This window comes from Rosa chinensis, chromosome 5, assembly GCF_002994745.2.
Source record: "Rosa chinensis cultivar Old Blush chromosome 5, RchiOBHm-V2, whole genome shotgun sequence".
NCBI classification, from domain to species: Eukaryota; Viridiplantae; Streptophyta; class Magnoliopsida; order Rosales; family Rosaceae; genus Rosa; species Rosa chinensis.
Window position 1 is genome coordinate 35,160,588 of NC_037092.1, and position 24,990 is coordinate 35,185,577.

Here is a 24,990-nt window from a genome sequence, read left to right on the forward strand (position 1 = left end):
GTTAGTATTCATATATCCAAAATCTATGACGCTAAAATTCAATCATATAGCCCCATCGTGGGACTTGATTTGTTATTAATAGGTTAGTATACTGAATTATTGTATACCGAAGACCATGATCCCCTTCCCGTACTGCAACTATTCCTTTTACGCGGGACTTGCATGCATTTTCTCTCATCGGAATTGTGACCGGCCAGCATTTAGATGCAATAATTGTTCGTGCATATGCCTGCTGAGTGGTGGGCAACTGGAAAGAGAGAAAAAATATCCATCTTTAAAGTGAAAAGTACTCGCGTCATGTCAAGTGTATTGCTATTAACTTATTACCATTCAACATTCATAGATTCAATGATTACATTTGGGTCCTTAATCCTTATCACCTGGGAATCTTGCTTTCTCATCATCATATCTAGTTGGCCTATGCGCCCGTTACCAAATTTAGCAATAATGAAATACAGATGATAAAAGCATATGTATTGTTCGTGTAACGTTAAATGCAAAGCAACAAAGAAAAAAGGTGATGCTGCCTCAATTATAGAAAAAGAGAATTGCTCAACTCAATCAAATAGAAAAGATAAGATTCCGTATCATACAACATGATATGATATGGACGAGTAGGTGCTTGAATACCTAAAAGCTCACCGAATAAAGAAATTGGTAAAATTTTTATATATACATATATATTTATATTACATATAATAAAAATAAAAATAAACAGATAAGGCTACTAAACCTTATTCAACATGCCAAATACAGAAAACCTGAAACTGAATCATGTCAGGTTAATTTCCTGAGAAAATTCAGCAAATAGTTCAGAATTTACCCTTCTTTTGCTCTACCAATGCCCATATGGCTAGCTAGGATGCTTATCTGTTTGGAATATCTGCAACGCCTCATGAGCTGCAGCATCAAGTTTTAGAAAATTGTTTCTATTTTGGTTGTAAAGGAGTGCATTTATCCTAGTATCATACTAGAACCAGTTCAAAACCAGACCCCCATCCCTCACCCCTAATGAAAAGAACAGAGCTCACTCACAAAGACACATAAAAAGATACAATGAAACTTCTATAACAGAATCAATTGCAATAGATGCATTGCTGCATTCCATTTGTTCAAGTGTGTCTACAATCCTTTCATTCTCTAATATGGCAAGAAGGCCTCCACTGGTACGAACTTGAACATCACTTCCCACGTCCATCATAGAACTCAACTGCAGTGGACAATATAAAAAATGGAGTTTATGGTGCATTTCCAGAAAGTCGTCTCCAAACAAAAGAGAGGTATCTAGTTATTCACAAAACAAGAAATCAAAACGATTACCTAAGAGGCTGAATAAACCATTTATATTCAAGGTATAGTATATCAATAGCACCATAAGAACAAATATATACACAAGATAGATAGCTTTCCTACTTACATAACAAATTCTCTCCTTGATGTCTAACCCATCATCCATTCCTGTTACTCGAATGTATATCAATCTGTAAATTTCATATGAAAATAAATAAATAAAACATAATAATGATGATGAGCAAAACCAATAATGGTGTGTAGTTTTTCAACATCTCCCCAGCATGGACATGAAAGAATATAGATTATAATCTATGTTTTATCGATCATGTGAAGTAAATTGCAACTACCTATCTGCATAGCGCGCATTTTTTTTTTTTCATTTAATGGTCAGATCTATCTGCTATAAGCCTAAAAATAATAGTAATGATATTATCGTGGAACGTTATACTAAAGGCATTCATGAGATATAATTTATCTTCAACCTGCTAAATTAAACCAAGTTTACAATACTCCCAATGTTTAAAAATTTAATGCATGTATTGCTGATGCTTCTATACCTGTGCCATGCTTGCTCATAGCTAAATACTGAACTTTTCACAAGCTTCACAGTAAAAGCCTCTGTTGTTCCATCTGCAATACTTTAAAAAGTAATTAAACAACGGCTGACATGCTGAAATCCATAGCCAACCATATAATAGCAACATACCACTTCGTTGTAAAGCAGACAAGAAAGCTTCCTCGCCTTTTGTGCTTGTGTAGATGATCAGTGGCTTAGCTTGATATTTCACTAAAGAAATGTTATAGCCATACAGAAACAGATAAGATGTATTACGTTTTGCTTGCTGAACAGTAACTGAACTGACATGAGGTATAAACTAGAGTAGATTACTTTTTGGTTACAAACACTACATAAGTTGTCTAAGAAGAAAACCAATCAATTTTCATTATCAGGAAGAAGTATCAAACCAATAGGAGTAGAGAAAACAGGCTTCATACAGAAACACGAATCGCATACCCATATCAATTAGGGGGAAGTCCATGCTGCCATCTTCCCAAACTTCCATCACGTGAAGTTGGTGAATACTGGAATCATAATAAGAAACTCCAACTCTGAAAAGTAAGATTTTCAAAGCCATGAATTTAGGACTCTACTGTTTGATTAATAGTAAAAGGCAAAGCATATATAGCAGATAACATAAGCAATATTGGCTATAAGTCATAACAAAGATACGGTAAAGCCAACAACTGAGTACTCACCGATGACCTTGTCGAATGCATGTCATGCACACCTGCATTTAAATTCAGAAAAACAAATCACTTAAACTAGCGAACCACACTAACCAAAGAGAGCAGAATTAATTGCAGTGGCCAGGTTTGTTCTGACCCTGTTAATGATAATGCAATGATTGATAATGATAATATGGCTACTGTTGGTAGCACCTGCATACCCTCTTGTTCTGAGGATATGCCTGAAAACTAATTTGGGTACTCCACCCTCTCTCCTACCTTTTGCAATGATTAAAATCATTTTTTGGAATTCTAGAGGTGCAGGTAGTGAGAAATTTCGATCTACTATTACTGATCTTGTTAAACTTTATTCTATTGATATTTTAGCTATTTGAGCCTAGAGAGTTCAATTTCAAAAAGCAAGTGATACTCTTTTAAATCTTGGGTTCACTAATCACAAAATTGTGGAGACTTCTGGTTTTTCTGGTGGCATATGGCTGTTTTGGAAGGACAGCAAATTCTCTGTTAATGTCATTGATTCTAATAGGCAGTCCATTTCTATCAAAATTGTTCTTGGATTCTCTCTGCTCGAGCTCTATGCAAGTCCTACTCCTTCTGTTCAAAAATCCTTATGGACCAATCAATTAAGTGGACCAATTCAAACTACAATAGGAAGCTTAAAGAATCTCCAAGGGTTGTACTTGAGTGATAACCAACTGCAAGGACACATCCCATATGAACTCTGTGAACTAGAAAACCTAGTCAACTTACTATTGGGTGGTAATCAACTCTCTGGTTCTATACCTTCCTGTTTAGGAAATCTAGCCACTGCACTAAGAACTCTATCATTGAACTCCAATTTGTTAACTTCCACAATACCGTCTACATTGTGGAGACTCCAATATATCCTCCATGTAAATTTATCATCCAATTCTCTAATTGGCCTTCTCTCAGAAGATATTGGTAATTTGAAAGTTGTGACACATTTTGATTTATCAAGCAACCATTTTTCTGGGATTATACCATGAAGCATTGAGGGTCTGCAAGATTTGGTCAATCTCTCCTTGGCAAGTAACAATTTAGAAGGCCCTATTCCTACTTCATTTGGCAACATGCTAAGCCTGGAACTCTTAGATTTATCCCAAAACAATCTATCTGGAGAGATTCCAAAGTCTCTAGAAGCATTGTTGCACCTTAGCTATTTGAATCTGTCTTTCAACAGACTCCGCGGAGAAATTCCAACAGGTGGGCCTTTCAGAAACTTCTCTGCTCAATCATTTGTCTCAAATAGTGCACTTTGTGGCGCACCCCAACTGCATATTGCAGCATGCAAAAACAGAACTAAAGCTAGAAGATCCATCTTGAAGGATGTTATTCCAGGGATCTTGTCAGTGATACTCTTAGTGACCTCTATATCGATGTTGATACTACGCAGAAAAAGGCATGTGGAAGTTGCAAGAGAGACTACCTTGTGGCCTCAACTTCAATGGAGAAGAGTTTCATATCAAGAGCTACTAACTGTGACTAATGGATTAAATGAAAGCAACTTGCTTGGCAGTGGGGGGTTTGGCTCGGTGTATAAAGGAACACTATCAGATGGGATAAATGTTGTGATAAAGGTTTTCAATTTACAGCTAGAAGGGGCATTCACGAGTTTTGATACTGAATGTGAAATGCTACGCAATATTCGGCATAGAAACCTTATCAAAATCATCAGTTGTTGCAGCCAAATTGATTTCAAAGCCGTGGTACTGGACTACATGCCTAATGGGAGCCTAGAGAAATGGTTGTATGCTCAAAACTTTTCTTTGAACATCCTGCAGAGGTTGAGTATAATGATAGATGTTGCATCGGCATTGGAATACCTTCATCATGGTACTGAAATACCAATTGTCCATTGTGATTTGAAGCCCAACAATATATTGTTAGATGCTGATATGGTTGGACATGTTGCTGACTTTGGTATTGCAAGTCTCTTGGGTAAAGGAGATTCCATGACTCAAACCATGACGCTAGCCACAATCGGATATATGGCTCCAGGTGATGTACTTGATAGTTTTTTTTTGGTTGACTTTATATGTTTATTTCCTGAACTATGAAGAAAGTTTATTTAGAAGTTATATATTTTCATGAAATATAGGCTAATTTATATGACATACTAATGCAGAGTATGGAACGGAAGGAATAGTTACCAGAAGAGGAGATGTGTACAGTTTTGGTGTTGTACTTACGGAAACTTTCATAAAAAGGAAGCCGACAGATGAAATGTTTGTTGGGGAAACAAGTTTAAAGCAATGGGTTGCAAATTCCATACTTTCGGGTGCAATAGATGAAGACATGAAGTTGTGGATACCAATTTACTTGGGGCAGAGAATGATTTTTCTTTTGTGAGCAAGAGAGATTGTTTATCATCCATAATGAGATTAGCTCTAAGCTGTTGTGCAGAGTCACCAGAAGGAAGGATAAATATGCAAGATGTTGTAGTCACACTTAATAAAATCATGATCAAGTTTTTGAAGGACGCTGCAGGAGGTGTGGTTTTACGCCGCCATCTTGCTCAACAGCCCCTTTAGTTGATGGATTCTAATGCATATCATGGCCTTTGATTCAGTCCTCAACAGACATAACCTCCCCTGGGCTTCAACATTGTCTTTACACTTCTAGCCTAGCAGTTAAATCAGGTAATGTGTTTAATCATATTCTGTATAGACTGTCTTTGGTGCAATATATGTCTATTTAAAACACAAATGTCGTTTTATCTATAAGATTACAAACAGCTGAATAGACCACTATTACATATGAAAGGATTTTCTGCTGTGTGGTGTTTTTTTTTTTCAAAGGGCTGGTGGGGCTACACTTAAATCTTGATTCATGAAACTGTTGAATACAATGGAAGACATTGAGCCTAAACCCCTGATTACAATAAGCATCTAGAGAACATCCTAAAATAAAGTGAATTGAATTATTTTTATTGAAATTATAATTCACTAAATGTTATTATTAAATTGCAAACAGTTTAAATATGTACATGTGATTAATTATATATAGCTGAAATTCGCACTTTAACCTTTCGAATCAATCAAGTATTCTTAAGAATGAAGCAGATGCTTATTCAAAAAATAAAATAAAATAAAATAAATGAAGCAGATGCAAAAGGGCAAATCTTAGAATGCTTACAGCTTGGGGTTCTCCATTTTTGCTTTCCCATAGTTGTGGAAATGAGGTGGCTAGTTGGATTGTTACCATATACTCCCAGGGCCTGCATAACGCATCAAGTTAGTAGTTGAAAGGTTACAAGAACAGCAAGGTATGTGAAATTTGCATTGGAATTGACGATTAGCAGCGACCAGTGACACACAATAAGCCAAAACCACGACTAAAAATATATAGTCAATAAAGGCTACCAAAAGAGCCTTCTCACTTCCAAAGGTAGCACGAGTAAGGCCACTGTTCAGAAAAGTGGTGGCTTAGGAAGGAGCAAATGGCTCTACGTTTGTAGGACATTTGGGTTAGATTACATTAATCTATATAGTTATATATAGAGAGAGAGGTGTTCACCTGATCAGTTGCTGATCAAAGAATTTATGCTCAATAACCATTTGATTTACATTTCAGAATACTAAGAAAGAATTCTAAAATTAGACAAAATTTCAATTTTTTTTTTTGAAAATTTTCTCGAAAGACAAAGTTTAAGTTACTAAAAATGAAAATATAGAATATGGATTGTAAAATGGGAAATGCGAATTTCACTCCTCAAAATTGTTGATCTAAACACTATTTTGTTGCAGTTGGTGCCTATATATAGTTAGCAAGTTTATTTGCTATCATATTTCATTTTCTAAAAAATATGATCACAACTAATTTAACTGACATTCTAACTGAGATACTTGATGTCATGAATAATTACCACAACTCGCTAAGGTACCTTTTTCGGGATGATCAAAGCTAATGTGGTTCCTTTTTTTTGGGATCTGCTGTTTTCAAACCCCAAATCTTGTGCCATGATTCCTTTAGTTTGTTTGGAGCTGTGATGAATTTCACCCATCAAGGTTGTCGGGCAACATATTATCTCATGCTGCCCAAAATCGGTTAAAGTGGCAGCTCTCACTTGAGCAATCTTTGATTATTTGGGGATGTAAACTAGTCAAATTTAACGTGTTTATAACTAGCCAACTCGAAGCCCCGATAATACTAAAGGATAAGCCATTAACGTGTTTAGTAATAATATATGTTTTCGTTGTCACTTAAGAGATAAGTCAATATATATAAATCCAACTTTCTAATAAATTTGACATCTCCACTTAAAAACTCAGTAATCGAACCTCAATTCCCACCTTGTTCTTCCCCATTGGAACCGACCTATATATACATGCCTATTTTCATACATGGGTGAACGGCCTCACTATTTAAGTCCAAGTTCTCCTGCTCTTTATGGAAACCAGTTGGAGAAAACAGAACACTAAAGTTTGCACGAAGACCATGTAAATTTTCTATTCTAGTGTAACGTACTTGAATGAGTCCCCCATTAATGTAAGGAAACAATCTGACTTTAGTAGGAACAAATAAATTAGTTAGACTTGGACCAATTAGGCAATTAGTCATAATGTACACCCTACTAAACACGGACCCGTTGATAACGGACCGAATGGCCCTATCTTGAGTAGCATCTTCCCTAATTCAACACTATCTTTCAATCAAAATAAATCAAAACAAAAGATTGTTTGAATCCGAGATAGTATTACTGACGTATCTTTTCCCTTATGCTATATATTTTCTTTTAAAATTTATTACCGGATTGGCTTAGTCAGCTTCTAGTACTCGAAAAATGATTTGTAATAAGAATATGATACTCTTTTTTTAGTTCTTTACTTGTATCAGATTGAAGTATTAACTCATTCACATAGGCATGAGTTACTTGACTTTTTAAATTAATAAAAAAAAGCTGCTCTAGGGTTTGAGCAGAGTGCGGCGGCGACCATTGCGGTCTTGCCAGACTGACGGATATAGTGCTGTGAGGTTTCACGTCGTCACGGGTATTGTGGCAGTGGCAGCTGTCAAGATTAGAGCTGTTTTCTCTAGCTAGTGACTTTGGCGGCGTCTTCATGCATGTGCCTCTTCGAATCAGATCTGGTGTAGAAGCGACAACAGGTTCTTTAGAGGCGGGGTTGGGCTAAACCTACTTGGTGCGGCCGGTTGTGAATCATGGTTTCATTTGAAGCAACGAAGTCGGCGACGATCTATGTTTCAGAGGAAAGTTGATCGACGAGGTCGACTTGGGAGGCAGATCGGGGTCTCGTGTTCGGATTCTACCGGTTTCCAGCCGGTCTGTTCTTGCGGGTGGACCGGTTTGCTTGGATACAGAAGGGCGGGTATGGCCCTCTGGAGAAGACAGCCGCTGGAACTTGCAGTGGTGGTGGTGTTGCTCAGACCAGTTTCCTGGGCTTTGAGTTGGGCCTGGGCTTCTGGGTTTGAATCTAAGCTTGGGCTAGCTGGGCCTAGTTCATGGGCTATCAAGGAGGCTGCCTGGCCACCCTCATTTGTTACTTAGTGACTTGGGTAGGCCCGGCCCAAGAGTTTGAACTACATTGTCGCTGAGGATGAATCGCCGGGGGAGTCGAGGGTGAGGTTTTTGTTTTATGTGTTCTATGTTTGTTAGAGAATCAGTTTCGGTTGACTCGATGATTTGCTTTTGTCTTTTTTGTGGAATTGGAAATGTAGGATCGTTTAGGTTGAATTTCAGTTTTGCGTATCACATAAAATCATTTCCTGGAAATGAATTGTAGTTATGTGTGACATGAAATCAGGTTGACTTGAGTTGAGCTACATTGTCGAATCAGGCTTAGTTGAGTACATGTTTTCAGTGTGCGGAATGTGTTAATTTGAAGGTCGGATCATTTACAGTATGCGGAATGCGTTGATTTCAGTTTTTTTTTTTATGAATGAAATGGTGCAGGGTTTCCATGAATCAAAGGCTTTGAGGTGGAGACCTCCGAATATAGGGACAAAGCAGGAATGGCAGGACAGGAAGCAAGAATGGCAGGATAAGTTGAGGAATATTGGAAAAGGAAAGAAAGGAGTTGAAGATACAGAGAAGGCCGAGTATTCGTCCATGGCTGTTCCTTGTTATGATGAAAATTTGTACATTCTGAACATGAAAAATGATATGGAAGCAAAGGTAATTTTGTTTCTTTACATCTTTTTTTTTTCTTCCTCTGCATTATGAATGGTTTAGATGGTACAAATTACATCAAAAGGTAACTCCATCTTTTAGTTCTCCAACATTTTGTTATACATTTTTATTTTCACTATATAATTACATCATATTCACGGATCAGAGAGTAGAGCCTAGTGGGTTGGCTTGTCATTTTCTTAGGAAATATAATTTTTTTTCTTTTATTTTTTTAACTTAGAAATACTTGGTGGTCCATATTAGGAAATTTGGTGATATTTGTAATTGTGAACGAGATGAATGTAACCGGTAGGGACCAAAAAACCAGCCTGGAATACTAGAATCGCATACCCATATCTAAGGATTAAAATATTGATTTTTACATCATACCAATATATTAATTTTTTATTAGAAATTTCATTGAGCTAGTGATTTAATTCACTCATATGGGCATCCCTAATGAAATCGGAAGCATACAGATACCAAGAATGAGTTAAACCCGAATACAAAGAATTTTGGGCAAGTCGGTGAGCAACAGAGTTTGCTTGCCGGTTAATATGAGTCAGGCTATAGTTGGGGTATTGTTGCAACTAAAACCGGACCTTCTCTATAACATTTCCAGCAACCGACCCATCTTCCTCTCAGAATTGATGGCTTGTACTAATTGAAGACAATCAGTTTCGAAAATCACCTTATGATGCCCCATAGAAATAATAAATAGGACAGCAGCCTTAGCGTTGATAACTCTGCCTGAAATGCCGAAGAAACCGTGCTTACCGGTCTGGCTGATGCTACTTGGAACTTGTCTTGGCTGTCACAGAGCACACAACCCGCTCCTCGTCGCAAAGAAACAGGATCAAAGCTTCCATTTAATGAAGTCCTCCACCGGGCAGGACCATTTCTGCACCGTTTTGGCCTGCAAACTTACAGCATTGTGCAACAACTTGTACTCTTCAAACCAGCCCAGTGTGACAATAGCTATGTCTTTTGGCATCTTAGGCTTATCCTCCCATAACGCTGCATTTCTGTTATTCCTTAAAGCCCACTGAAACATCATAAACTTTTCAAACTGTTGGAGAGAAGTCTTGGTTGAACATTCCAACATCCATTCCTTAAAGATATATACCGGAGACAAGGGCATCGTGAGCTGCAATGAGATGGAACCCAGCACTTCATTTGCAACTGGACACTCTGCTAATACATGGCCTACAGATTCAAGGGGGCAGTTGCTCCCCTCCATAACCTTTAGCTAGAAGTCTCTCTGTAGTGGGAAGAATATTTTGACAAGCTTTCCACACCCTGATTGCCACTTTCTTGGGAACTTTAGCTTTCCAAAGACCTTGAAAACCATCATTTGGAGGGGGTGCAAAACTCTATTAAGAGAAATATCATAGCCACAAAATTGGCACTATTGATAGTAATTATACCTTTCTTGTGGGGTGACCACATAGGGATCATCATTTGGCCATTCGGCTCTAAGCCCGCCCCGTCCGTATGGCCGAAGTCTGACCCGGCTCTTGCATTAGGGCGGGCCGGCTCGACCTTTTTTCAAACAGGATAGGGTATGGGCCATGCAAATGAATCTCAGCCCGACCCTTTAAGCCCGTCCAATTAAGCCCTAATAATTTTCTATTTTTTAAATATGTTTCTCTTTTTTCTATAACATACAACTTATCTCTTTTTTTGTAATTGATTTCCTAAGTTTTATTTTCTTTAATTTTTGTTTCCTTTGTTAAATAACAATTAATTTTGGGAGATTTAGAGAGATAATTAATTGAATATAACCACCTTAACTAATATTTATATTTGTTATAACTTATAAGTTAATTCCAATATATATATATATATATATATATATATATATATATATAGATTTTATCCAGAGCGGAGCTCCACTTTGAAATTAACGTGTGAAGTTCGAGTTTTGGATAACTTTTCGGTCGCATATCAACATCTCGACCGTTCAGTTTTTAGGTATTAGTGTATAGATCATCTCTGCAAATTTTCAGTCAAATTGATGATCATAAATGTATCTAACTCGATTAAACCAATGGATAGACTGTATCTGTCAACTTGAACCGTACTAACTTTAAGGCAAATATCAATGTCTTAACAATCATCATTTCGGCTGAAAATTTGCAGAAACGATCTATATACTAGTACCTAAAAACTGAACGGTCGAGATATGGATCTGCGACCAAAAAGTGACCAAAAACTCGAACTTCACACGTTAATTTTCAAAGCGGAGCTCCGCTCTAGATAGGATATGTGTATATATATATATATATATATATATATATAATATGATCAACAAAAAAAAATGAGTCTTGTATTGCCTATATAACCATTGAGTCACATTTTGAGGTAAAAAAATAAAAATAATGTATTTATTTTTGTTAAACAAATTAAGGCCCATTTCTACCATATTTGGCTCTATTCGGAAGGCCGGCTCTAGTGGCTCATGTGAGCCCCCAAATTTTTTTTTAAATTTTAAGAAGGTAATTTTTCGCCAATAAGATTTTCGCAAGGTGATTTAAGTGAAGGAAATTGATTTTGGAAATTGTTTTAGGTATCGAGACTACCAATTGGGCTATTTGAATTAAGTTTGAGCCGAAAACTAAAGTTTGGGCCAATGTCCTTCCAATTGGGCCTAAGAATTACTAAGGTTTGTTGAAGCAAAACATTGTCGGGATTATTATGGAAGGATACAAATTGAGTTTTTAGTAATTCAAGTTTTGGGCATACGACGGAGTCGACTAAGAACATTAGTGACGAAAAACGAATAAAGAAGCGAGCTCAAAACCCGACTCAATTATTGGTTGAATTCGTCGCAGGGCTATATTTGTCATTTCACATGTACAAGTATAAATAGGAACAAAAACCCTAAAATCCCAAAACACTCTCTCCCTCACTCTCAGCCGTTCTCTTCTCTCCCCCTCTCCCCGTGTTCTCTCTTCTCCTTCCCTCCTCCACCATCGGAGACCCCAGCTCCGGCCACCATCTCACCACACCGCCTCCACTGGTCGACGTCGCATTAAAACTCGACCAAAACCCACCTGGCATCACCAACATGCACCGCCGGCAACTCGACAACCCATGACTGCGAAGCCACTGTTCCTCAAGCCTCACCGGCGATTTCCTCGCCCTTCCGCCACTGTCATTCTACTCAGCAAGCAAAGCGGAGAAAAACCCAGAGACTCCTCTTCGCCGCCGATGCCTGATGACGAATTACGAGCTTTGCCGGAAACCCGTATCTCTGCATGCCTACGTTATCTTGTTCCCAGCTCGAATCAGGCCAAACCACCTCCGTAGTTGGAATCAGCACCTCCCCTTTGACCATAACCCCATGGCTCCGACTTCTGTCACCAACCACAGACGCCGCACGCGCCGCCGCTGGAGCGTGAGCCACCGCTGCTTCGCCGCTCATGGATGCTGGATTTCCACATAGTTTCGATTAGGTGATTATCGTACCCTCTTTTGGTTAAACCCCGAATATCGATTTAGATGGAGAAATCCCTAACCCACTGCAGTTTAATTTGGAAATTGAGGTTTGAGGAGTTCTGCGTTTTGGGGTTTGAAGACTATAGCACGAAGCTGGGGTTAGAACCTCTGCGTTTTGGTTGATCCACAGTTGAAGAAGATGGGTTTTGAAGGCTATGAAGAAATCGAGTTGGTGTCAAAGGGCTATCGAAGAACAGAATTGATTGTGGAAAAGAAGAATGGACTCGAGCGTGTGCACATAGATTTGGACAAATGATCGAAAGTCAGGAACGAACCTAAATGTGGACGAGCACTCCAATTCCAGGTAGGGTGAGATGTCACTTCCTTGTTAGAGGCTTTCCTATATGTGGAATGCTCTAGTATAATAATATGTTGCCTGCAAGTACGTTTTTTGTTGTTCATTAGTCGATGCCTCGTGATATCCGTGTTTCCATAACTAATAATTGTTTATTGCGAAAACCGAGGCTAGACTCGCATGTTGAGATACTGTACCCATCGTATGTTTGTACTTGTGACCTGAAAGTGAATGAGACCTAGACGCGTAGATTCCTAGGGATCCCACAGTGTCGATAATCGTGAACCTCCGAAGAGGGCCGTGCTCCTATGTTTGTCGAGGAAGAGTGAGTACATATAGTGAACCAGTCATAGGAGACTCAGGGCCAGGAAATGGACACTTTCGCTACTTGTAGTTACAAGGACTATAAAGTAGTTGGCCGGCTCTCGAAGGATGACGAACCAGGTCGGTCACCGATTTGTTTGAGTTTAGCCGGCAGGTAAGTATCTCGGAGCTCTAAATTGTGTGAAGCATACTGCATATGCTTTATAAAAGAAATAAATGTTTGTGGTTGCCTCTTTTTAAAGTATTTTCAATAAATGTGCACAATATTATGTAGTAAATATTTATTATTATTATTATTATTTTTCAAACCTAGCATGGTTGGGTCGGCCCCTACTGGGCATGCGAGGAAGAAAGCTCACCCCTACAACAGTATGCAGGTTTTGAGCATGTGGTCGGGGAGCGTACAGAGGAGGCACATGGCCCGGCTTGGAGCATTCCTCTTTGATTTTACTAAAATAAGGTTTTGGGTCCATTGTCAGATTTTGAAGTAACTTATTTATTTTCCTTTTTAGTTATTTATTAATTTGTTTTCTACTCGCTTATTTACAAACCTTCGGGAGACCAGTAACCCTGGGGCGCGTCTCTCATACTTGTTTTTTACTTAGTGATTTGTTATTTTCCAAATTGGGCTCCTATTGTAAGCCCAAATCTTTTAGCCCACTTTAAATTCTGCTTTTGAAAATATGTTGTTCGGTTGCTAGAATGATTTGTCCAAGGAAGTGTTTTGTAAACCAACAGTCTAGACCCAAAAGGCCTTGAGATTTCGGGTTGATGAGTTATCAGGATGTCATTCGTGACATGTCGGTTTCTCATTGGCTCAAGGTCACCGCGCTGTGGGACCCCCCTCTCGGGTCACCACAGCTCGGGCCTTTCGGGGGGGGGGGGGGGGGGGGGGGGGGTAAGGGTTAGCATATTTAAGCCCCGGTCTGACCCTACCCGGCCCTAAATTTTATTGACTTTGACTAGGCCCGGCCCGGCCCTAGTCCGGCTTATGATGACTCCTAGTGCCATACGAACTTCTCTGCCGGCAAAAGATGGCTAAGAGGAATAGCCAAAATCAACTCCACTTCTCTTGGAGAAAACAGTTGTTGTAGCAAGCCCACCTTCCATTATGCCATAGCCGGGTTAATTAGCTCTGACACAAATTGAGGAGCATCTCTACTTGGTGTAGGCCAAGTCTTCACACATATCTTTCCATGGGAATCCATTGATGATTCCAGATTTCCATCTTAGCACCAATATTCCCCACCATCCACCAGGAGCCAATACTCAATATATTGCGGGCCTCCAACACACTTCTCCAAGGAAAAGAAGGTTGTTGCCCTAACTCAGCTGCCCAAAAAGAAGTGGTTGGAAAATACAAAGCTTTGTACAAACGTGCAATCAACGAATTTGGATTTTTAAGAAGCCTCCAGCCCTATTTAGGAAGCATAGTTAGGTTGAACAAATGTAAATCTTTGAATCCCATACCTCCTTCATTTTTTGGAATATAAAGACGCTCCCAAGATTGCCAATGAATTTCTTCTTATCTGACGAATCTCCCTACCAAAATTGAGCACACAATTGGTGAATATCATAACAAAGGTCCTGAAATAGCAGGTAACAATTCATCACTAATAGGAGCATTTTAATATGATGTTTTAATAGTTATTTCCTTATATTTTACTTAGTTATTTCCTTAAATAAATCAGTTTTAATGTAGTTTCTATTTTTAGGTGCACTGGAGCAAATGAAGAGGAAATGATGCAGAAATGAAGAGAAGTTGGAAACAATAAAGGGAAGGTACAAGGATGCAGAAATGAGCTGACATGAAGAAATGAAGTTTTCCTGGTCCAGCTAGGAGGTCAGGATTTCCTGGTTTGACTAGGAAACTCAAACAAATTATTCCTGGGTCAACTAGGAAACATGTTTGGAGAAATGAAGAAAAATGGGGACTAGGAAACCTACTCATGTTAGGAAAATGAATCCTAATGACACAAGGAGTCTTAGTTGAACTAAGAAAGCAAAAGAAGATTCTGGAAGGTTCAAGAACATTTCATGTGAAAATTCCTCGTTGGACTAGGAGTCCTGATGACAATAGGATACCTGGGTAGACTAGGAGAGCCCAAGAACAAGCTCAAAACATCCTCTACGAAAGTGATATGGATTGGGAGTCATTTTTGACAAGAAAAGATGGTTAAAAATCAAATTTAGAGTCCGTATTAGACATAGATTGATTTTGGCTAAATTTCAAGTATATATCTGGATAATGACATCTCAATTAAATCTTAAATGCATCTAGACATGATTGTGGCCAAAGGGAGACTTCTACAGATAATGAAGGAGAATTTCAAGGGATTACAACATGCAGAAAGGTTGAAAACAGGTCCAAATACATTCCTTGAAGTCCACATTTCATTCTTGGCAGAAATTGAAGAGATAAAAATAAGAAAAATCCATGGAATTTCGGCAAAACTAATCTCCCTTAAATCAATGTGTTATTTTGGAGGCTTCCAATTGGTTGGATGACATGTAATTATCTCATTGACTAATGTTGTGTGGATCAATCAGATAATTCGTAGAAATTAAAAGAAGGATCCAGAAGCCCTTGTCGTCTCCTATATATAGATGCACCTTGCAAGCCTCATTCATTCATTATTTCATTCTTTTCCACTTCAGAAAAACTCTCTCCATTCTCTAGTTCTTAGTTCTGCGTCTTCAAGCCAAGGAGGAGGAGGAGGAGGAGCCGTGAGCATCATCTTGCCTAGCCATCATCCACCTTGTGCTGTAGCCTTGAGGAGACTTGCTTTCAAGATCTTCAAAGTTCAACGTCGCAAGTGTTCATCTCATCCCCTGCACGGTGTAATTTTACCTTTTTCCTTACGAACTTCTTTAAGTTTGCTTGGTTTCATTTCGTGAACTATGTAATTAGTTAACATATAAAATTAAGAGAAATGTTTAACGCTCATCTCTATGTTTGAATAAAAGTTGTGATTTCTGTAGTTGTGATATCTATGTTGCTTATGGGAGATTGCTTGATTGGTTTTGCTTTACAAAAAACTTTTACATGTTTATCTTAATTGGGTCGACACTTATAGGATTTGTATGTAATTGGAGCTAGATTTAGGTAAATAATTCACCTAATAGTTTTGTAAACCTAAATCATAAATAGTAAAGGCTTTAGACGAAAGTCGAAACCAATTAAGGAGGATTGCAAATAGATGAATTTTTTCATACTAGGTTGTTCACTTTTGTTGACTTCCTTTCTTTGTTCTTTATGCATTGAATGTGTTCTTGAGTAGCTAGCTTTCTAAACTATGATTGCATGTTCAATTGGTTTAATTTAGGTGCTTTCACTTAGATTAAATATTTAAGGAAAGTAAAAAATGGAAAATCGTTTGCTTATTAACATTTCACATGGTCAACTTCTTTCTCATGGCATAGAAGATCAACTATAGGATTTGTGATTGGATTTCATTCGTATGGATGTGGTTTTAATCTTTGTTCCTTGTGTTTCACCCTTGTATATGTGTTTTTACAATTTTTTTGATTTTATAATCCTAAAACCCCTAATTTCGATCTCATGTAATTTTGTTTATTTTTGTAAATAATAATTCATACTTTTTAGTAATTCTTTATTAGTTTATGCAATTACAGGTGTATCTTCAATCCCCGGCTTGAACGATATCTACTTATTTTATACTAACAACTACATTTTGCAAGGTTAAATTATGCGCTACCTACTGCATGTCAATCACATACATAGGTACTGCCTGCGGCACAGCCTTAATTAGAATTTCCTTACCGCCTCCACTAAGCAACTTGGATTTCCAACTGATAATTTTCTTTGAGAGCTTCTCTTTCAAGTAATCAAAAGCTTCTGTTTTAGATCTTCCCACATGTGTAGGGAACCCTAGATGCCTCTCATGCTTATCAACACATTGGACACCCAAAACTGCCGCTAGAGTCTCCTGAGTCTACAAGTGAACATTTTTAGAAAAAGCAACACTACGTACTCTTCTTCAGATTTACCTTTTTCCTTGAAGCAAGTTCAAAGGTATACAAAATATTTCTAATTTGCTGACATTCCTCTAGAGTAGCCATACCAAATAAGAAGCTATCATCTGCAAATAGCAGATGATGAAGTTTGGGGGCTATAGGAGCCAGATTAACCCCCTGCAACCACCCTTGCTCAACAAATTGAGAAATCAAAGCAGACAAGCCTTCCACACACAAAATAAATAAGTACGGAGAGAGCAGATCCCCTTGCCTTGTACCTCAGTGAGGAGAGACATAACCCCTTGCGTCTCCATTCAAATTAAAAGAGTACCTGACAGTTGATAGATAAGACATTGCCAATTTCATTCATACATCGCAAAACCTAATCTTAGGAGAACACTCTTCAAAAAATCCCACTCAAGCCTGTCATAGGCCTTATTGATATCTAATTTTAAAGCAAAAGTTTCATCACATGTTCTCCTGTTAATGTGCATATGATGTGCAACCTCATTTGCAACTAATGTATTTTCTTAAATTAACTTGCTTGGAACAACGACACTCTATAGAGGAGCGACCACCACATTCAGACCCGCTTCAATCTGTTTGCTAGAACTTTGGAGTAGATTTTATAAATAACATTGCACAAGGCTATAGGTCGTAGCTGTGTCATATCAATTGGGGTCTCCACCTTGGGGATAAGAGTCACATGTGTATAATTTATTTCTCGCCTCATTGCATAAGATTTTAATGCTTCCCGAACTGCAAAGCACACATCCTGTACCACTGTATTCCAATACTTGTAGTAGAAAAACAGTGACATTCCATCCAGACCCAGAGACCAATTCTCATTTACTTGGACAAAAGAAATATAATTACAAAGGAGATTAGTTATGATAATTTGTAAAAATAATAATAATAATAATAATTAAAGTAATAGAAAAATAAAGGGACAGTGTGAATAGAAAAAGACTAATGTGTGAATAACACTACCAAAGAAAATCACTACTTTTCCATTGGGATTTACATTTAAACAATTGATTTCTTCGCAATCATGAAATTCTCACATAGACTTGAACGACTTGACTAATAAAAGCAGTCGGCAATTCTGTTCGATTATCAACAACAACCCACTAAAGATTTTCCATGTCTATTAGTCATTCTTAATTGGACGTCTTGTCAGGTTCAATAGACCTGAAAAGTCAGCGAGTTGAAATCTGATGGGTCGGTCCCTCCTTAATTGGAGCCTTGGAGGACGAAATCAATGTGGTGGCTTACAACATGAGGAAAACATTATTTGCTGTAGCCTTGGTGAATGGTGACCCACTGAATAGAAGAAAGCTAGCTAGTTGCTATATGAATAGCAAAGTTGGAGCAGCTGTAGTTGAAATTGAGAAACAAAAGTAGTGCAAGACGGTGGTTGGAGTCTCTGTCATGAGTTGATGAAGGAAAACATGCAATTAACTTAATCATGCAAACATAGAACGTAAGAAATGAAAAGCTTTTCATTTCTTCGCCATGGAACAATGCCTATATAAATGCAGAACAAAGGCGTCTAAGCTTGTCTAAGTTCGAAATCCTGGTATTCAAAACATTCGAGCATTTGAGAGAGTCCGGAGTCCGGGGAGTCCATCCTTGTGAGCAAAGACAATTACTACACTTGGTGAGAGAGTTCCTTATTCGAGAGATTGAGAGAAAAAGTGCCTCAATTAAGTGAGAGAGAGTACTGAGAGAGAGTTTTAACACTTTGGTGAAGTTTAGTCACTATTGTGAGATTGTGTTTTGTAATTCCATTATTTTACATAGTGGAAGAAATAAGTATTGCTGCCCCGAGTACATAGGCACATTTGCTGAACCTCGTTAAATATTGTGTCATCTTTTCTTTATCTCTTGCTGCTTCCGCAAATCATACAAGAGATTGAAAAAGCTAGATCATGGGATAACCAATTCCCAAAAAAATTAACCACAAGCAGCAACTCATAGAAATAATAAAAAATACAAATAGAGAGCCAGGGAAGCAATACCTCGATACATCTCCAGCCGCATGCAAGCAATGTTGAGAAATCGGATCCTATTGTCGATAGTGTTGTTGCTGATACAATACTGGTCCACGGCAGCACAAACAAGCATCAGCACAGACCATTCTGCTCTTCTTGCTCTCAAATCTCATATCACCAATGACCCTCAAAACATGATCTTGACCAAGTGGTCAACCCCCAGCTCCATTTGCAACTGGATTGGAGTTACTTGTGGTGCACGGCATCTTCGAGTTACTGCCTTGAATCTCTCTTACATGGATGTCACAGGCACCATTCCTCCGGAGCTAGGCAACCTATCATTTCTTGTTGAGCTGCACTTCAGAAATAACAGTTTCCATGGTACCATTCCCCAAGAATTGTCTCGTTTGCGCCGCCTGAAGATTCTTAATTTCGGATTCAACAACTTCAAAGGAACCATTCCCTCATGGTTAGGTGCCGTATCCAAACTTCAAATCGTCAGTTTGTATGGTAATCAATTTTCAGGTTTAATACCTACCAACATCTTCAACTTATCTGCAATGCAACAAATTGATCTTAGGTTCAATGATCTATCAGGTACGTGCTGCAATCTATCTAAACCTAAACCACTTGGTGATAATCGATCATAATGTTTTTACCGCGCCAAGGGGACTTCTCTACTGCACATTAGTTAATAATATTGTTCTTACTTATTGGAAATTTGATGCGAAATTATGTTTCAATAGCTTGAATTATGTAGCCATCTATTTGCAAAAAATTCTCTGGAAATATTATGCTGTTCTTTAAAATATTGATAATTTTTTGGCCTCAGTTTGGGGGTATTCCAATTTAAGTTGATGCTACGTTTTGTTCTTCTTATACTTCATTAAAGAAAGGAAACGAAAGAAGAGAAGGTGCATTCTCTTTAAGTTTCCTTTTTTCTTCTCCATGTGTCTTCTCATGTCTCTTGTTAAACTAAAAGTAACTATAAAAAGTATTATAGACGAATCATGAATCTCTTCCACTTTCCCTTTTTGTTTTGTACGTGTGTGTTTTATCATGTTTTGTACACCTAAGAAGTTACTATCAAGTGTTAGACTAATTAAGACAACAATAGACAGAGTTTTACCAAAGTTATCCCTGACTACGAACGTATCCACCTGGTTCTGCCCTGTGATAATCTGTAAGAGAAAATGTCTCTGTTAGTCATATTTTCCTTCTTTTTCTGTGGAACATATATTAACAGGTAGCATACCAAGAGAAATTGGAAACTTAACAATGCTGAAGTCGATTGGCCTTGACTCTAATAATCTCAAAGGTATGGCTCAAACTTTGTTGCAGGGCATTCAATGAATGAATAATGGCCTATGTAGAGCAGGGAATGGATGATGAGTTTAGTATATATGTCTGTTGATTTTTCAGAATTTCCAAATGAAATTGGCACATTAGATCAGCTGGAAGAGATAAGTGTACAAGACAATGCCCTAGAAGGGCATCTTCCTGGGGCTATCTTCAACATGTCTTCTTTGACTGCATTGGCTCTGACAGGAAACAGCTTGAATGGCAGACTTCCAGACAATATATGTCAGCATCTTCCTAGTATTCAAAAGTTGTATTTGTCACACAACCAGTTTGTCGGTCCTCTTCCATCCAAATTATGGCAATGCAAAGAGCTTGCTGCATTATCATGGGGGTATAATAATTTCAGTGGAAGCATACCCAAAAATATAGGGAATTTGACCCAGATAAAGTATATTCATCTCGGCTACAACAATTTGACAGGTACCTAGTTTCCAATATATCAACTCCATTTTCTCTTCTATTACTTTGTTGTCCCTATTTTTTTATGTCATCATTATTTGTTTCTTAAATATCTAGGGAGATAATTAATCATGAGTTCAAAAGGTACCTAACATACCATACCAATAGATTTAGCATCTAATAGATTCAACGAAATAGATAAAAATGATACGGCTCTAGAGTTAAACTTCGGTTCTGACATTAATTGTGGCAGGTACTATACCAAATGAGATTGGTGATCTTCCAAAATTGGAGTTTTGAGCACTCAATTTAAACAATCTCTATGGCCTCATCCCATCCAGAGTCTTCAATATGTCCACAATACAAACACTCTCACTTACTCTTAATCACCTCTCGGGTAGTCTCCCTGCAAACATCGGACTTGGGGTTCCAAACTTGCAAGGCTTTTTTGTATCAATGAATGAACTTAGCGGACTAATCCCCAACTTCATATCTAATGCTTCCAAGATCACAAAGCTAGGCATGGCCGTTAACTCATTTTCAGGGTTTATACCTAGCACAGTTTGTGCCTTAGAAAACCTTCAGTCGCTTAACTTACATGAAAACCATTTGACCATCGATACTTCTAGTGCAGAAGTAAACTTTCTCTCTTGTTTGGATACTCTTAGAGATCTGAGGAGATTACAGTTGTCCAACAATCCATTAAACACCAGCCTTCCCGCTTCCAATAGGAATCTCACTAGACTAGAATATATGGATTTAAGCAATTGCAATATGAGGGGTAGCATTCCCAGTGATATTGGTAATATGAGCAGCTTGATAGCCTTATACCTGAGATACAATCAATTAAGTGGACCAATTCAAACTACAATGGGAAGCCTAAAGAATCTCCAACGGTTGTACTTGAATGATAACCAACTGCAAGGATACATCCCCAATGAACTCTGTCAACTAGAAAACCTAGTCGATTTACAATTGGGTGGTAATCAACTCTCTGGTTCTATACCTTCCTGTTTAGGAGATCTAGCCACAGCACTAAGAACTCTATCATTGAACTCCAATTTGTTAAATTCCACTATACCATCTACCTTGTGGAGACTCCAATATATCCTCCATGTAAATTTATCATCCAATACTCTAATTGGCCATCTCTCCGAAGATATTGGTAATTTGAAAGTTGTGACAGATATGGATTTATCAAGCAACCATTTATCTGGGATTGCACCAGGAAGCATTGGGGGCCTTCAAGATTTGGTCAAACTCTCCTTGGCAAATAACAGTTTTGAAGGCCCTATTCCTACTTCATTTGGCAACATGCTAAGCCTGGAACTCTTGGATTTATCCCAAAACAATCTATCTGGGGAGATTCCGAAGTCTCTAGAAGCACTCTTGCGCCTCAGCTATTTGAATCTGTCTTTCAACAGACTCCTAGGAGAAATTCCAACAGGTGGGCCTTTCAGAAACTTCTCTGCTCAATCATTTGTCTCAAATGGTGCACTTTGTGGCGCACCCCAACTGCATATTGCAGCATGCAAAAACAGAACAATCAAGCTGCATTCAACTAAAGCTAGAGGATCCATCTTGAAGTATGTTATTCCAGGGATCATGTCAGTGGTACTCCTAGTGACCTCAATGTCGATGTTTATACTTTGCAGAAAAAGGCATGTGGAAGTTGCAAGAGAGACTACCTTGTGGCCTCAACTTCAATGGAGAAGAGTTTCATATCAAGAGCTTCTGAATGTGACTAATGGATTAAATGAAAGCAACTTGCTTGGCAGTGGGGGGTTTGGCTCGGTGTATAAAGGAACACTATCAGATGGGATAAATGTTGCGATAAAGGTTTTCAATTTACAGCTAGAAGGGGCATTCACGAGTTTTGATACCGAATGTGAAATACTAAGCAATATTCGTCATAGAAACCTTATCAAAATCATCAGTTGTTGCAGCCAAATTGATTTCAAAGCTGTGGTACTGGAATACATGCCTAATGGGAGCCTAGAGAAATGGTTATATTCTCAAAACTTTTGTTTGAACATCCTGCAGAGGTTGAATATAATGATAGATGTTGCATCGGCATTGGAATACCTTCATCATGGTACTGAAATACCAATTGTCCATTGCGATTTGAAGCCCAGCAATATATTGTTAGATGGTGATATGGTTGGACATGTTGCTGACTTTGGTATTGCAAGACTCTTGGGTGGAGGAGATTCCATGACTCAAACCATGACGCTAGCCACAATCGGATATATGGCTCCAGGTGATGTAATTGCAAGGTTTTTTTTTTTTTTTTTTTTTTTTTTTTACTTTATATGATTCTTTCCTGAACTATGAATAAGAAATTTTATTTTAAGTTATTTTCATGAATTATAGAATAATTTACATGAGATACTAATGCAGAGTATGGAACGGAAGGAATAGTTACTAGAAGAGGAGATGTGTACAGTTTTGGTGTTGTACTTATGGAAACTTTCACAAAAAGGAAGCCGACAGATGAAATGTTTGTTGGGGAAACAGGTTTAAAGCAATGGGTTGCAAATTCCTTACTTTCGGATGCAATAGTTGAAGTTGTGGATGCCAATTTACTTGGGGCAGAGAATGATTTTTCTTTTGTGAGCAAGACAGATTGTTTATCATCCATAATGAGATTAGCTCTAAGCTGTTGTGCAGGGTCACCAGAAGGAAGGATAAATATGCAAGATGTTGTAGTCACACTTAATAAAATCATGATCAAGTTTTTGAAGGACGCTGCAGGAGGTGTGGTTTTACGCCGCCATCTTGCTCAACAGCCCCTTTAGTTGATGGATTCTGATGCATATCATGGCCTTTGATTCAGTCCTCAACAGACATAATCTGCCCTGGGCTTCAACATTGTCTTTACACTTCTAGCCTAGCAGTTAAATCAGGTCACATATTCTGTATAGACTGTCTTTGGTGCAATGTCTATTTAAAACACAAATGTCGTTTTATCTATAAGATTACAAACAGCTGAATAGACCACTATTACATATGAAAGGATTTTCTACTGTGCGGTGTTTTTCTTTGTCCACAAAAAAAAGTGAATTGAATTATTTTTATTGAAATTATAATTCACTAAATGTTATTATTAAATTGCTACAGTTTAAATATATACATGTGATTAATTATATATAGCTGAAATTCACACTTTAACCTTTCGAATCAATCAAGTATTCTTAAGAATGAAGCAGATGCTTATTCAAAACAAAATAAAAATAAAAATGAAGCAGATGCAAAAGGGCAAGTCTTAGAATGCTTACAGCTTGGGGTTCTCCATTTTTGCTTTCCCATAGTTGTGGAAATGAGGTGGCTAGTTGGATTGTTACCATATACTCCCAGGGCCTGCATAACGCATCAAGTTAGTAGTTGAAAGGTTACAAGAACAGCAAGGTATGTGAAATTTGCATTGGAATTCACGATTAGCAGCGACCAGTAACACACAATAAGCCAAAACCACAACTAAAAATATATAGTCAATAAAGGCTACCAAAAGAGCCTTCTCACTTCCAAAGGTAGCACGAGTAAGGCCATTGTTCAGAGAAGTGGTGGCTTAGGAAGGAGCAAATGGCTCTACGTTTGTAGAAGGACATTTGGGTTAGATTACATTAATCTATATAGTTATATATACAGTAATACAGAGAGAGGTGTTCACCTGGTCAGTTGCTGATCAAAGAATTTATGTTCAATAACTCTTTGATTTACATTTTAGAATACTAAGAAAGAATTCTAAAATTAGACAAAATTTCAATTTTTTTTTTTAAAATTTTTCTAGAAAGACAAAGTTTAAGTTACTAAAAATGAAAACATAGAATATGGATTATAAAATGGGAAATGCGAATTTCACTCCTCAAAATTGTTGATCTAAACACTATTTTGTTGCAGTTGGTGCCTATATATAGTTAGCAAGTTTATTTGCTATCATATTTCATTTTCTAAAAAATATGATCACAACTAATTTAGCTGACATTCTAACTGAGATACTTGATGTCATGAATAATTACCACAACTCGCTAAGGTACCTTTTTCGGGATGATCAAAGCTAATGTGGTTCCTTTTTTTTGGGATCTGCTGTTTTAAAACCCCAAATCTTGTGCCATGATTCCTTTAGTTTGTTTGGAGCTGTGATGAATTTCACCCATCAAGGTTGTCGGGCAATATATTATCTCATGCTGCCCAAAATCGGTTAAAGTGGCAGCTCTCACTTGAGCAATCTTTGATTATTTTGGGATGTAAACTAGTCAAATTTAACATTTTGGGGATCGGGTGCTGGCCTTCGTGGATGACGACGTTCGATGGTTCTCTCGGGCTTTGGAAAGCTTTGACTGGTGGCTAGCATCTGGTGGCTGGGCGGCGGCGGCAGCAGGTGTCGCCCTAGTTTCTGTTGATGGAATCCGAGGCTGGTCATTCTTGGGCTAGGTCAATGTTGGGCC

General features: G+C 38.0%; 3 protein-coding genes and 1 long non-coding RNA gene across 4 annotated transcripts; 2 read left to right on the plus strand and 2 right to left on the minus strand.

Moving 5' to 3' along the window:
• Window positions 1-834: 834 nt before the first annotated feature.
• LOC112203708 (DNA mismatch repair protein MSH5) lies at window positions 835-2,603 on the minus strand. The gene is made up of 7 exons (XM_024344632.2): window positions 2,551-2,603; window positions 2,309-2,403; window positions 2,000-2,080; window positions 1,851-1,923; window positions 1,418-1,481; window positions 1,056-1,210; window positions 835-929 (listed from the first exon to the last, which is right to left on the minus strand). The coding sequence occupies exons 1-7, from the start codon at window positions 2,586-2,588 to the stop codon at window positions 854-856; spliced, it is 582 nt and encodes a 193-aa protein (XP_024200400.2). The 5' UTR covers window positions 2,589-2,603; the 3' UTR covers window positions 835-853.
• Window positions 2,604-3,732: 1,129 nt separating this feature from the next.
• Window positions 3,733-22,139, minus strand: LOC121049587. The gene is made up of 3 exons (XR_005800827.1): window positions 22,087-22,139; window positions 17,627-17,631; window positions 3,733-3,861 (listed from the first exon to the last, which is right to left on the minus strand). It is a non-coding gene; the product is annotated as an uncharacterized LOC121049587 (long non-coding RNA).
• LOC112203709 (receptor kinase-like protein Xa21) lies at window positions 3,908-5,107 on the plus strand. The gene is made up of 2 exons (XM_040507370.1): window positions 3,908-4,565; window positions 4,917-5,107. The coding sequence occupies exons 1-2, from the start codon at window positions 3,939-3,941 to the stop codon at window positions 5,091-5,093; spliced, it is 804 nt and encodes a 267-aa protein (XP_040363304.1). The 5' UTR covers window positions 3,908-3,938; the 3' UTR covers window positions 5,094-5,107.
• LOC112202232 (receptor kinase-like protein Xa21) lies at window positions 20,838-23,445 on the plus strand. Its single transcript, XM_024343179.1, has 2 exons — window positions 20,838-22,802; window positions 22,943-23,445. The coding sequence occupies exons 1-2, from the start codon at window positions 20,894-20,896 to the stop codon at window positions 23,338-23,340; spliced, it is 2,307 nt and encodes a 768-aa protein (XP_024198947.1). The 5' UTR covers window positions 20,838-20,893; the 3' UTR covers window positions 23,341-23,445.
• The last annotated feature ends 1,545 nt before the right edge of the window (window positions 23,446-24,990 follow it).